Genomic DNA, 13,784 nt, shown 5'->3' on the forward strand with positions numbered 1-13,784 from the left:
GTATTGCACCAAAATGTGTACCAGTTGGATGTGAAAAGTGTCTTCTTATACAAAGAACTGAAGAAAGAGGTTTATGTGAATCAATCGAGGGCTTCATTAAATTATGATAGGAATAAACGACATATAGAATGAACAAATTGTTATACAGCCTAAAGTAAGCGCCAAGAACACGGTTTATTAGAATCGATAGTTACTTATAGCGACAAAATTGTTTAGGACGCTAATTAATCTATTAAGGATCGAACTTGACTTAGGGTTTCCTATTTTGACTAAGTATAATCAATTAGCGTCGTAGTTTAATCGATAGAGAGGGATCAAACCCATGAATTATTGTCTTTTTTAGCTAAAATCATTTCCTATATAAATATGTTGTGCTCACTTCTAAAGCACGAACTTTCTGAACTTAATTATTATTATCTAGTATCATTGACAAGTCTTCTTAAATCAATTTTACTCATTATACATTGCTTTAATACCAAGAGAGTGAAATATTTATATTAAGATTTGTGTCATTATTTTATTGTGTTGATATTGTGATGCAAAAGCTTAATACTCCAATGCTTTTGTATTTGACTTCAAGGTTCTAAGCTAAACCTGATAAAAATCTCGATGAAAGGAAGGTTGTTTGACTGATCCAATATAAGAGCTCAAATTGTTGATAATAATATTCTTAAACGGAAACTTTTGAGAACTAGACTAGGTCATGTGGTTTAAGGTCGACCCAAGATAAATTCTTGTGCGATCTCTCTAAATCTATCTTTTTTACTTTTTGTTCATTATTTTTCTATTGTCTGATATTTGATTCTTTAAAATCAATAAACTTAAAATTAACCTTTTGCAAAAAGTATTTCAAAATCTAGTTAACACAATTCACCCCACCTCTTAAGTTTGAAGTCACTTGGTAAACATAAAGAGGTCGGGGTAAGGTACCCTTACCCCGTTAAATAATCTTCTAGGAGGGAAAAGACGAAGTATTTTCGCTTCCATAAAAGCCTTGGACATAACATGGATGAACACGCCCATATGAAAGACGCACATCAAAGAGCTAATTAAAAAAAGAGAGATTAGGCTGATACACCTATGACGAAGGAAGGAAATATGATACTGAAAGACAAAGAGGTTCCCTTGGGAGTCTAGAAGGTGGAGTGGCTCTCCGCGTAAGAAACAATCTTACGCCAAAATAAATTATCATCAAAGAAGACAATCAAAGTCTTAGAGAAGGTCGGGAAAACACAAGGATAATAGAGATGAAGAGGAAGCTTGAAGAGAAAAATGACCATTCATAGCTTCCGTCACAAGGGCCTAAAACTTCATTGCATCCATCACTAGAAGATTCCCTAGTTTGAAGACACAACCGAATGTGACCGTAAAAAGAAAGATCGACGAGTTAATAGCGGTAGATAAGAAAGAAGAAACGTCCGTTGAAGGGAAACCAAAAAGATCCACCATAGGGTTCAAAGATGGCGAGAAAGTAGGCAAAATTCCCAACATGATATTCCCTTTGGAAATTGATAACAAAATCATAAAAAAAAATTAAATTAAATTTAGGAGGGACAAATAGACATGTCCGTCTCGTTTAGATTCGTCATACAAAGTCCATAAAAATGGGATAAACACATGACAAATATAGTTGAGAGTGTGAGTTTACGACCTTCTTCGTCTAGTAAAAAAGTACAGACGAAAATGACATTATCGGTGGGACGGACCCATTTTGTCATCTTTAATTTAGGCTACATCAATAGCAACTAACACATTGGAAAAATGCTAGTGAGCTATGATGATAAACTAATTTTAAAAAAGTAAATAAAAGAGAGGAGTAGAAAAAAAAGGGTCGGCATCCATTGATCATATGATTCCAATTCTGATCAGCATACCGACTCTTAGAAACCCAAAAGTTTGTGGCCCGGCAGGCACTACTTATCCAGCCACACCCAAATCAGCACAAAATGCATAACCCAGCTCAATCATCACATCTACACGTGCCACATCTTCCTCATCTCAATTTCTGGCTTATTTTACTTTTCCATTTCCAACAACAACCTCTCGCATCTCAATTTCTGAGCCTTATATTACTACCACCACTTGTTAAAGAATAATTGAGAATATTAGGTGAAAATATGGGAACAAATTAGTGCTTACTTACACAAGAGGGAATTAATTCCTTCCCCAACGTGAATGGATTATATTATCCAAAATCCAATTCCAGTATACGAATAATCCTTTTTTTTTCAACACGTTTCATTACCAGTTCGGCAAAATCACTTATTAATGCTTATTATGCTTATGCCAGTGGTGAAGTTGCATTTTCGCTTTTGATTTTCAAACGCTAATTTCGCGGTGCAGAATCTGATTCTCTTCCATCATCACCATGTTCAAGGCTATTTAATCAGTAATTAATCACTGCACGATGCGAATTCCTAAGAGGCTATTCTCATTTTCTCTTTCTTACTTCTCTCCTCGGCTCGTAGCGCCTCTTTTATCTTCTCGGATTTGTTTTGCGTTTGGAATTTGCGGTAAAGCTTCTCGTAGCTTCGTCAATATTGCATCACCAGGTTCGTTTTGTTTCTTACTGTTGTTGTCGCTGCTGCTGATTTTGCCTGAAACGTGATTTCTTGTGCTCTAAGTTTTTTGATTCCGGTTATGCATTTTATTATGTGTAGTTTTCATTTGCTGTAGAGGTAGTTATAGAGTAACTTAGAATTCCTTTGAATTGAATTATTTGAATAGAGTTATTAGAGAGTGTACACCTCTGAGAAAAGGTGTCTCTATGTGAGTGAAAACCAGAGACTTAGATTTCAACATGTAGCAGTTTAAAAAACTTGTAGAATAAGATTCTTTAACATTTCATTCTCTATACATACTACCGGGGGAAGTTTAGCCAAACTGGTTCATACTGTGTGATTAATGATGTGGATTAGTGGGAAATTTTAAAATAGTAAGAACTTAGAGGATCATTCTTCTTAACAAAGAAATTGAATAGTTAGGTGATTCTTGAAGCCTATTTTGGGAATTTCTAGTGTTGGTACATAGTCCAGTGGGGGAATTTCTAGTGTTGGTACATAGTCCAGTGGGGGAATTTCTAGTGTTGGTACATAGTCCAGTGCATTGTGAGCTATATTTCTTTCACAATTGAGGTGCCATACCAAAATTCTCTTTCAAGAAAGGGATTAAGCTATCCTCTTTCTTTTTCACCCCGGTTTTCAGATTCTTCTATAATTTTTTTCCTACTCATTTTCTCCTTAAATGATATTTTCAATGGATTGTATTGTGGTGATTCTGAGTGTTATTAAGGTTTTAAGGCTGCTTGCATCGTCAAACCCGTGTCGATCATCAAATCTATGGCCACTTTACTGGTCAGCCAGATTGAACTGGTCTCAGTTATCTAAATGAATGTTTGTTTGCGGGATTCACATGCAACTTTTTTATTGCAATGAAAGTTCTAGGTGTTGCCTTTTTGGTCTGAATACTAATTTTTTAATTGATTACTCTTTGTTTAGTATGGCCAGTGTTAGAAAACCAGGAGGTGCATGCTTTAGATTTTGGACTCATGTCCTTTTATCCTGACTATTTTCGGGGGTACATTTCAAAATTAGTGGAACTCAGATCAATTTTGAAAAAATAGTCAGGCTTGTTGGGTTCATTCTAACATGTTATGGTCATTACATTTGCCGAAGTGATTCCTAATTATTACCATTGCATAAACCTATCAGGTGCTAGCAAGGTGCATTCTCAATATTCAATGGATGAGAACCACGATGTTGGTCTGCATGACTCAAAATCAATTGGCAGAAATAGTGAAAAACAGCCACATGTATGGTCATCTTCTCCTGAACATGGATCTAGAACTGATATAGGCAAACAAATATTTTGTAACCGGTCACTAAATATGAAGAACATTGTTGCTGTGGGATTTGACATGGATTATACTCTGGCACAATACAAGCCTGAAACTTTTGAATCTCTTGCTTATCAAGGCACAATTAAAAAGCTGGTTTATGATTTGGGATATCCTAGTGAGGTCTGTTCTATCTGTCTTACAACACTTTTACCACTTTCTCCTTTTTCTTGCAGTAATTATGATGGAGGTGTTAGTGTAATGCGATATGCTTTTTTTAGTTATAGATTTACTATATCCCTCTTGATTTACTATGTTAAAGGATTTTATTTATTTGCATATTCTTTGCAAGCATCTTACTTTCTGTTATATTTTGGCTGAAAAACCTTTATCCCTTCTGCAGTTGCTAAATTGGTCTTTTAATTGGAAGTACATGGTCAGGGGCTTGGTTCTTGACAAAAAAAGAGGAAATATATTGAAGGTTAAGGCTGGATAAATGTTTTTCTTTCCATCACATTCACCACGGGAAAAACACCGCAGATTGCATGGAAAACTTTTTGTTTCACTTTCTATGTTTGACTGTTGAATTGCTGGCTGTATGTATTTAGATGGATCGCCACAAATATGTGAAAGTAGCTTATCATGGATTTAGAGAATTGTCAAAAGAAGATAAAGTTGGGACCTACGGTAATACTTTAATACGCGATTCATTTGACGAGCCAGACTATGCTCTAATTGATACACTTTTCTCTCTCGCGGAAGCCTACTTGTTTGCTCAACTGGTTGATTTTAAGGATTGTAATCCTGGAAAGATTCGAGAGGGTGTCGAGTAAGTCCTTTTCTTGCTTGCATGGATTTTGAGAATTTCGAGTGCTTTTATTTTCAATATCAACTAAATGATTCTAGGACTTAGGCTGCCTAAGTTAGGCAATCATTGTTTTCATTCTTTTAAAGGGATGATTTCTTCACTAATTTTTTTGAAGAAATTTAGTATTTAATAGTGTATATTAAAATATTACCTTCTCGGTAGATTTGGCTTCTTTATGGGTGGGTATGAACATAGAACACTGTCATAAATGTTGGTTTCAGCTGCTTACTAATAGTAATAGTGCTTTAGAAGGTTGACGTAGCTTGGAGCTAAATGTTAATCCTGTTTGTAAATTGCTGCCACATGAATAATAGACAGGTAAAATTAATGGATAGTACTATAGTTAATGTAAGGCCATTAATTTTTTATTTCAAAAAATTGGAAAAACTGTTGTTGGGTGTAAAAGAAAAAGGAATGGGCATTGTTTATATTTGCATAGAAATGACAAAACAGGTGGTAACTAGCTTCATTATACATATGAGTACTTGAGAATTGAGATGCACAAACCTTTATTGTGGCATCATTTACCCCATGTAGTTGACCTCGACCCCACCTCGTGTGAAAGACTTTGATTGTTGTTTATATATTTATTCCTTGCAAATTATTATTCCAGTTATGCTCGCATGTATAAAGATGTACGAGCTGCTGTTGACTTGTGCCACCGTGATGGGACATTGAAGCAAATGGTGGCTAAAGATCCTGGAAGGTATGAATATAAAATCATTACCCAATCGAAGTGAGAAGTGAAGAAATAATTATTATGCAAGCAATGAGTGTCAGAATCCCAGTGTCATAATTTTTTCTTGGTGAAAATTATGCTCTTAAATTTCATATATCATCTACGAATTCTTTAAGGAACTATTCTGAGTTGCTCAGCTTTCTGTTTAAATTTTATCTATCAGATATATCAATGAAGACACCATGATAGTGCCGATGCTTGAAATGCTCAGAGAATCTGGACGTGCAACATTTTTAGTGACAAATAGGTAGTTATGAATTATCTATGTAGGCATATGAATACAAATAGTTTTGGTAAGCAGGCAAAATATCTTCGTGTTATTAATGATTAACGGGACAGGACAATCAAATGTGTATGTTTAAAAGACATTTTAACACTTTTCTCTTAAAAAATGATTTGTAGTGGTTAGCTGGAATTGTCACATGACTCATACTTAGATGTTCAAAATTAGTAGAGTAAAATGAGTTTCTATGCGTCAAATTAAAAAGTATTTAAATTTGTAGGGGATTGTTTTAAGAAAAATATTGTAATGGGTTATCTCGAAAAACACTAGTTGGCATCCTTGTCTACGAGCATTTTAACTGGGATTTTTCATTCTTTCCTATTCCATTTGCAGTTTATGGGACTATACAAATACTGTCATGAATTTCCTCTGTGGATCCAGACAGGTAGATGGCAGTAACAATTTTGAATGGCTTCAATACTTTGACGTGGTTATCACTGGCAGGTCATGCTCTTCTCCTGGCAGATTTACCCAATTATATTTGTTTTCCTTGGCTTCATTATTCTTGCTAATGTGAATTTTTTTACCCTATATTATAAAATTCTGGCCCTTGGATTCCTATGTTGCGCAAATTAGGTGTTAAAAAAATCATCGGGCTTTCCAACTGTTTACTCTAGTCCTTATGTTGTTAAGTGAATTGCATTTGTATTTTTTTGTTAGACCACAATACATGTCTTCCTCCATTTGATGACACTTCACATGACCCTCATTTAGTAAGCATGGTAATTTATACTCTATCCACACTTGAATATAAGAATCTGTTTTTATAGATTTTTTTGTTCTTTTTTATAAGACACATTTCCAATTGTTCATTGCATTAATGATTTCTTTACAAAAATACCCTTATTTATTTTACGCATGGAAAAGAAAAACTTTTTTCTCCCTTGTGAGGACTGGTGGATAGAGTAAGATAGTGAATTTATGACGAGGCTAAGAATTAACCGGGAAATTTGGACAATTAGTAGACATTATTGACAAATTTATTTCTATTAACAATTTTAACCAAATTAACCACTTTTCTTAATATTCGTGAATTAGTTAGAGTCTTATAATAAGGGCCAAAGAGAGTATCCAAGCAGTATATTTTTATCTTGAACGTTAACTTTTGGGTTTCTGATAGCATGCGATAATGGTATCATTATGGATTTGGTTGCTAACCGGTTCAAGTCCACTATCCCACAGTGCAAAGCCAGGATTTTTTCTCGAGGAAAATCGTGCCAACCTATTTGAGGTTGTGCCTGAGACTGGAATGCTTCTCAATACAGATAATGGCTCTCCTATGCCTCAGGTTAGCGCAATAGCACATCATTTCATTCATTCATTTAAGTCTTCTGTAAATATTTGTGGTAGTATTATTATTTTAAATATTGAAAGGTGGGGAACATCTCTGCAAGGATATTCACAGAATCAAAGAATCACGCTTGCCAAGCTTTCCAGGTACAATCATCATCCTACGTAAAATAAACATAAATTTTGTTTAGTATTACACAAATCTATTTGAAGTTAATGTTATCGTAATACCCAGTCTGTTTCCATAAATGTTTGATAGCTCCGCATCTCAACATTTACCTTTTTATTTTTGACAAAATCTCTGTATTTACCTAGTGATTATGAACATCTGTTGTAGGGAGGCAATGTCGCTCATCTGCATAAACTTCTTTCCATTGAATCAAGTTCACAGGTAGTTGTTGATTAAGATTACTTGAGGATTGTTGTTAAATACTGAATCTTCCTGTAAAATTCCGAATGCTTTATGTGTAGGTTCTGTATGTTGGGGATCACATTTATGGAGACATACTACGTAGCAAAAAGGTTCTTGGTATATCATATTAATCCTTAAAAACTATTCAACTCAATGTAGTTTGCACTCTAAGTCTGTCTACCAGTAAATTTGATGAACTTATGGCATCTTTGATGAGTAGAAACTCAAATATCAACTCTGTCAATATTTAGTATATGTGTGGATTCTGCTGGAAGTAACTTAAAATTGATTGTGGTACAATGTGCTCAACGAGCAGGATGGAGAACAATGCTTGTAATCCCAGAGCTGGAGAAGGAAGTTAAACTCCTCTGGGAGTCAAGGGACACCCGAAAGGTGCTTTATTCATTTTATTACGTCTAATTAGAATTATTTTTCATGTCAAGGATTGGCTTTATAATAAGTAAAAATAGAAGAAAAAAATGAAGGGTTTAATTCACGCATTAAAAGAGTTTATGTGGGCCTCTGATATTTTGTTGATAAGGTGTGCTTTTACATTCTTATTCTCCTCATTAAAGACCTGACAAGCTAATTCACATTTAGGAAGAACTTTACTTGAATAGTCTCATGCAGGAGCTTCAATTCTTGAGGAGTGAGCGTGATCGCATTGAGGATGAAGTACATCATTTGAAGTGGTCTCTCAAGTTAGTATAACTCTGGACCTCTCATACAAGTCTTTCCTTATTATCTGCCTGCATTATTATACAGAGCTTCATGGCTTTTCAGATTCAAGAACCCAGATGCTGTTGCCAAGCAAAAGTTATCTTCAGCACTTAATAAATTGGAGGTTTGTCCTTTATGTCAGTTCCCATGTGATACATGGAAATGAAGTCCAATTTCATACATTTGATAAGTGCCTTCTTTTTGGCAGCTTGAAAGAGAGAGAATGCGGTTAATCCATCAAGAAGCTCAAAGAAAATTACATCTAGGGGTAGAAAGTTCAACTGCAGTCTTTTTAATTTTCTTTAGCTCCCTTTTTACCAGTCTTCTACAATTACCATATATCCTATGGGCATTGTATGACTGATGTTGAATTTTAATAAAAAATTGCAGTTTCACGAACCATGGGGACAGCTTATGAAAACTGGTTATCAGAATTCTCGCTTTGCTCATCAGGTAAAATGAGACTCCTTAGGTAGTTTAGGAGTAGATGCCCTATTTTCAAACCAGTATACAACACCAAGATGCATTTATAGTTATATCTTTCTAATTATTATTAGGGCGGCTACTAGGGAGATTAACTAGTGTTTATGCGAATATAGCATACCAAAAATACAATGTGTTAGCGCCTCAAACAACGTTAGCAAATATAGGAAAACCTATGCATCTTAGTTTAGCATTTTCAAAAAGAAACTAATAAAAGTTTCTTATGCTTTTCTTTCTTACTCCCAAGTCATAATATCAATTTGACCTCGCCAAATGACAGTTCTTTTAATGAACTTGCCTGATATGCATGATGCAGGTTGAGAGATTTGCCTGCCTTTATACTAGCCAAGTATCTAACCTGGCGTTGCACTCTCCAGATAAGTATTACAGACCTAGTGAAGATTTTATGCAGCATGAATTTGGAATTCTCGGTTCTGAGTCACGAGAAATATAAGTTCAGAAATTTGGAGTTGCATCCGGTTGGGTTTGGAAAGTTGTATTCTGATCTGTTGTTCGTTTCGGACTCCTATCTCCCTTTTCAAGCTCATTTTCGTAATTCGATGCGCCATATGATATTTTATAAATGCTAGATTTATCATCAAATATTGTATAGTTCGGTCCACCCCTAATGTGGGGGGTCCTAGTGTGCAGTAGCAATTACAGAAATTGAGTGCCATTCAAAAAAAAAAGTTACAAAAATTAAGTGTCTTCATTTAATATACTTGCAGATAACCAGTTACTTTGCCAAGTGTAAATAAGTTTTCATTGATTGATATTCACTATTTTTTTATACATCATTATTTATTATTACATTATTCATTAATTACAAGGACCATTATAGTTAATAGAGGATTACTTTTTCCACCCAGTGCTAGTACACCATACTGAAAAATCACAGAAGTCTTTGGATTCTTGAGATGGATCTCCAAACGCATCAAAATTACACATCCTTATTGAGTTCAACCTTCACCCTCATTACATCTTCGACATTGTTGCTTGCTATGAGAATATCATCCACATAAAGCAACAAAATAACATCAGATGATTCAAAATCATCTTGAACAATGGCTGCGTTGCCATTATCCTTACCTCCATGATATTTCAGCCGTTCAGGGAACACTTTTCTTATGCGACCCTCCTTTTTACAGTGATAGCATTGAATACTAGATGCTCCGGCACTGTAAGACTTCTGCTGACTATTACCTTTCTTCTTGTCGAACTTACTATCCTTTCGCAAGAACTTTCCCTTAACGGTCAAACCTTCACAACCTGTCGAAGTTTTATGCTCCTATCGTTCGTTCATGTCCTTAAAATACAAGGCTTATTGAACTTCTTCGAAGGCCAGAGACTCCCTTCCATACAAGATAGTTTCTTTGATGTGATCATGTGACCTAGGCAAAGCGCACAAGAACAACAACACTTGATCTTCATCATCGATCTTCACATCAATATTTTCAAGATCAAGAATCAACTTGTTGAACATATCCAACTGCTCAGCCAACACTCTGTCTTCAATCATCTTGAATGAATACAATGCTTGCTTCAGATAGAGTCGATTTACCAACGATTTGGTCATGTACAAACTTTCAAGTTTCACCCATAATTCTGATGTCGTCGTCTCTTTTGATAGCTATCGAAGAACCTTATCACCAATGCTCAATAGAACTGCGCTGTGGGCTTTCTATATCATGGTCGTCTTTTATTTTTTCGTTTACGCAACATCAATAGCTGCCGCTCCCTTCAATGCTTCCAAACAACCCTGCTGGACTAGTAGGACTTTCATCTTCAAGCGCCACAGACCGAAATCGTTCACTCCGGTGAACTTTTCAATCTCATACTTTGTTGAAGGCATCTTCTCCACGCTCACCACACCAATTTGTTCTGAAAACGATGCCAAGAACAGAGTATAATAGGGAACACAATGGGAAGCAAGAAGAACAACAAAGAATTGGTTATAACTACTATTCTTTATTTTCTCTTTGAATCAAGATTACAAGTGTTACAAGAATAACAAATAACCTTCTCACCCTATATTAGGATTTATAGTATGCAATGATGAGAGACTACTATGCTATTTATAATAAACCTAACATACTGAACTAATGAGTTTTTTTCCTCACAAATACCCATTACAAGCTAACTTAAACAATTGGACATAACAAACAGACCCAATTCGAAATACTAACACCCTATAAATTCGACCCCCACATACTAGAACGCACTTCGACTACAGTATGTAGGTTTTCGACACCAGCATGTGAGTGACCTTCGACTGCATGCTAACCTCTGTCGAATCCAAAATTACTTTTTGACCCACTAGAGTTCGATCAAATATCTCACAAAGAAGAACTATTGCCATACATGAAAAGATATGAAAAATGTAAGAAGATTAATGGAGAAGGTTACCTTTTAGTTTGAAGAAAGTATTCAGGACGAGTTCACTGCATTGGAAGATATAAATATTATGATTTTGTTATGAAAAAAAAGAAGAAATAAAACGTATAAAAAACATAGAAGAAAAATTATGAAGATAAACTTGATTACCTTTTAAGTTTGAAGATGCTATTGAGAACGAATTCACTAAATGTGTAAGAGTGTAATTAGAATTTTGTTAAGAGAACTATTCTAATGGAAATGTTGATAATCTCGCTTTTATATATATATATATATATATATATATATATATATATATATATATATATATATATATATATATATATATATATATATATATATATATATATATATATATTTATATAATTGAATTATATTTCAATTTAAAATATTCCTATAGATTGGAGTTTGCCCCAATGAAGAAGAGATCTCACCCCTCTTTACTTGAATATTCCTTTATCGCTAAACCAAATGTACCAAGTTCAACGTAACCATGACCAGAAGGAACAAAAACAAAAATAGTTATGCCATTAAAGTCATTTGAAAGAAATATAAGTAAAAACAGCATCCAATAAAATAGGTGCTAAAATGATAAAATTTATCTCATCTTATGGAATTGAATCTTTCATGCAATTTCTTAGTGTCTCTCTCAAATTGTCAGGTCAAACCAAAATACAGTAGCTTGGCAGAATTTGACCCCATTTGGCTGATAATGATAGATGTAACCTGTTGTGTATTAAGAACCGTTTTTAGGGAAAAAATAAGAAGAAAATGAAGAGGGCAAAGTTTATTTGCTTTACCAAAATTAAACAAAGGCTATAAGCTACATGTTCTATTCTAAAGAATATACTCTTAATTACTCAATAAACTCCTACCACCACGAAATTCATGAGGCGTAACGATAAGAATAAAATTTGGATGGCAACATTATTCCTATATTTGGATAGTTTTTCCAAAAAGTAATGTGAATTTTTGTGGATAAAGATATATATTCAAAATATTTTCTTAAAACATATTGACTATGTTTAACAAAGTGTAATCGTAAGAAGAAAAAGTCTAACAAAGTGTTTTATTAAGAAAAAAAACATGAAGTATTTTATCTAGCTTGACTTATTTCACTTGCTCTTAAGTTTGCTTGTTAAAACATATTTTTAGACTTTTTTTTAGCTACAATATAAACGAATCAAAAGATCATATAAAATTAAAATTAAGAAAATATATGGTATTTTTTTACCCTAAAAAATCACCTCTTCTTTAAGAAAAATAAATAATTATTTGTTTCGTTCTTATTATCGGTTGAAATTTGGTGTAAGACTTTCACTACAAAAAACTGTATTTAAGCTCTTGAAATTCTCAATACAAACACAAAAATCACATCACAAAAGAAAATTAGCGACTTGGACAAAATATGACTCATGAGCGCTTGTGGCAATTGGTTGCCATGTGAAAATCACGCCACAAATTTGTGTTGTGATATTCACTATCCAAAAAGTTAAATAAGTTGCAGGTTGGGTTAGAATGTTGCAGAGTTGTACACATTGATTGCCACTTAAAATTCATGCCACAAATGACGTGATACTCACGACGCAAACTTTTAAATAAAGTAGAGTGGTTCAGAGGGGTGCAGAGTAATTCCCACGTAAAAATCACGCTACAAATTTGAAATTAGTGACATAGAAAACACGACACAAAAGTGAATGTGTCAAAATATTGCCACGTGAATATAAAAAACAAATAAAATAAATAATTAAATACAAAAATTAATAATTAATAAAAATATTTTCAAATAATAATTATATTCACTAAATAAAATAATTAATAATAAAAATATTTATCCATCTTCCTTCTCATTTACCGCATCTTGGCCACCAACTCCTATATTTCCACCAAACTGTTGATTTTCACCCATCAATTATCTTAGAGTCTGTTTGGTAAGACCATAAAAAGAGCTTTTAGCTTTTAGCTTTTCAGCTCATATAAATAAGGCTTAATTGCAACTTTAGTCCCCCTATTTTGCCTTTTTCTTGATTTTGATCCCTCTATTTTAGAAACCACTATTTTAGTCCTTTTTTAAGTTTTCTGTGCAATTTTCGTCCCCCTATTTTGCTTTTTTCTGCAAAATTAGTCCCTATTTTTGTCTCTTTTTCAATAGAAAATTCAGAAGGAGGACCAAAATCGTGGTTTTAAAAATGAGGGACCAAAATCGAAAAAAAGACAAAATAGAGGGACCAAAGTTGCAATTAAGCCTATAAATAAAAAAGCTCTGTTTGGTAACTGTTTTTAGCTTTAACTTTTAGCCTTTTTACTAGCTTTTGTTTGAAGTAGCTTTTGAGCTTTTAACTTTTAGCTTGTGACTTTTTCTTCCATTTATACCCTTATTATTTTAAAAAATATATATTTTTATCCTTCTATATATATATATATATATATATATATTGAAATAGTGTTGATAATTCTCAAGTTAGTGAAACGTAATCGAATAATCAACGAGATTAATCGAGACGAATAAAATTAAAATTTTTGTTATATTTTTATGGTATAATATTAAATAATAAACTTATTTTTATCATTAATTTTGATTAATTTAACTGAATTCAAATTTCATGTATTTCGTTAAATTTGTTTATATAATTTATATACAAATTAAAAATATTTTGATGTTTTTTAAATTTTTCACATATATTAAAGTTGCTTTGTAAGTTTGTATTAATATATTTATTTTTATCAAATATAAATTAAGTTAATAATATAATAATATAA

The 13,784-nt window shown here is 33.3% G+C and overlaps 1 protein-coding gene across 2 annotated transcripts; it reads left to right on the forward strand.

Annotated features, from left to right (window-relative positions):
- Positions 1-1,840: 1,840 nt before the first annotated feature.
- On the forward strand, positions 1,841-9,422 carry LOC131660180 (uncharacterized). 2 transcript variants are annotated; one of them, XM_058929358.1, is made up of 17 exons: positions 1,841-2,552; positions 3,711-4,018; positions 4,239-4,316; positions 4,444-4,664; positions 5,317-5,409; positions 5,606-5,689; positions 6,059-6,169; positions 6,908-7,013; positions 7,100-7,162; positions 7,353-7,406; positions 7,487-7,544; positions 7,744-7,820; positions 8,028-8,128; positions 8,211-8,271; positions 8,356-8,415; positions 8,538-8,600; positions 8,947-9,422. In XM_058929358.1, the coding sequence occupies exons 1-17, from the start codon at positions 2,408-2,410 to the stop codon at positions 9,082-9,084; spliced, it is 1,821 nt and encodes a 606-aa protein (XP_058785341.1). In that variant the 5' UTR covers positions 1,841-2,407; the 3' UTR covers positions 9,085-9,422. The 2 variants fall into 2 exon arrangements, with proteins under 2 accessions (XP_058785341.1, XP_058785342.1); XM_058929359.1 differs by having other exon boundaries at positions 1,842-2,552; positions 8,058-8,128.
- Positions 9,423-13,784: the final 4,362 nt, after the last annotated feature.

Source organism: Vicia villosa, linkage group LG3 (genome assembly GCF_029867415.1).
Source record: "Vicia villosa cultivar HV-30 ecotype Madison, WI linkage group LG3, Vvil1.0, whole genome shotgun sequence".
Lineage (NCBI taxonomy): Eukaryota > Viridiplantae > Streptophyta > Magnoliopsida > Fabales > Fabaceae > Vicia > Vicia villosa.

What these genes read in the sequence shown, in the direction of transcription:
- LOC131660180 (XM_058929358.1), top strand. Translation starts at nt 2,408, where the DNA reads ATGCGAATTCCTAAGAGGCTATTCTCATTTTCTCTTTCTTACTTCTCT. An exon ending in CGTCAATATTGCATCACCAG is followed by an intron (nt 2,553 to 3,710) that starts GTTCGTTTTGTT and finishes TAAACCTATCAG; the next exon opens with GTGCTAGCAAGGTGCATTCT. An exon ending in CAGCACTTAATAAATTGGAG is followed by an intron (nt 8,272 to 8,355) that starts GTTTGTCCTTTA and finishes TCTTTTTGGCAG; the next exon opens with CTTGAAAGAGAGAGAATGCG.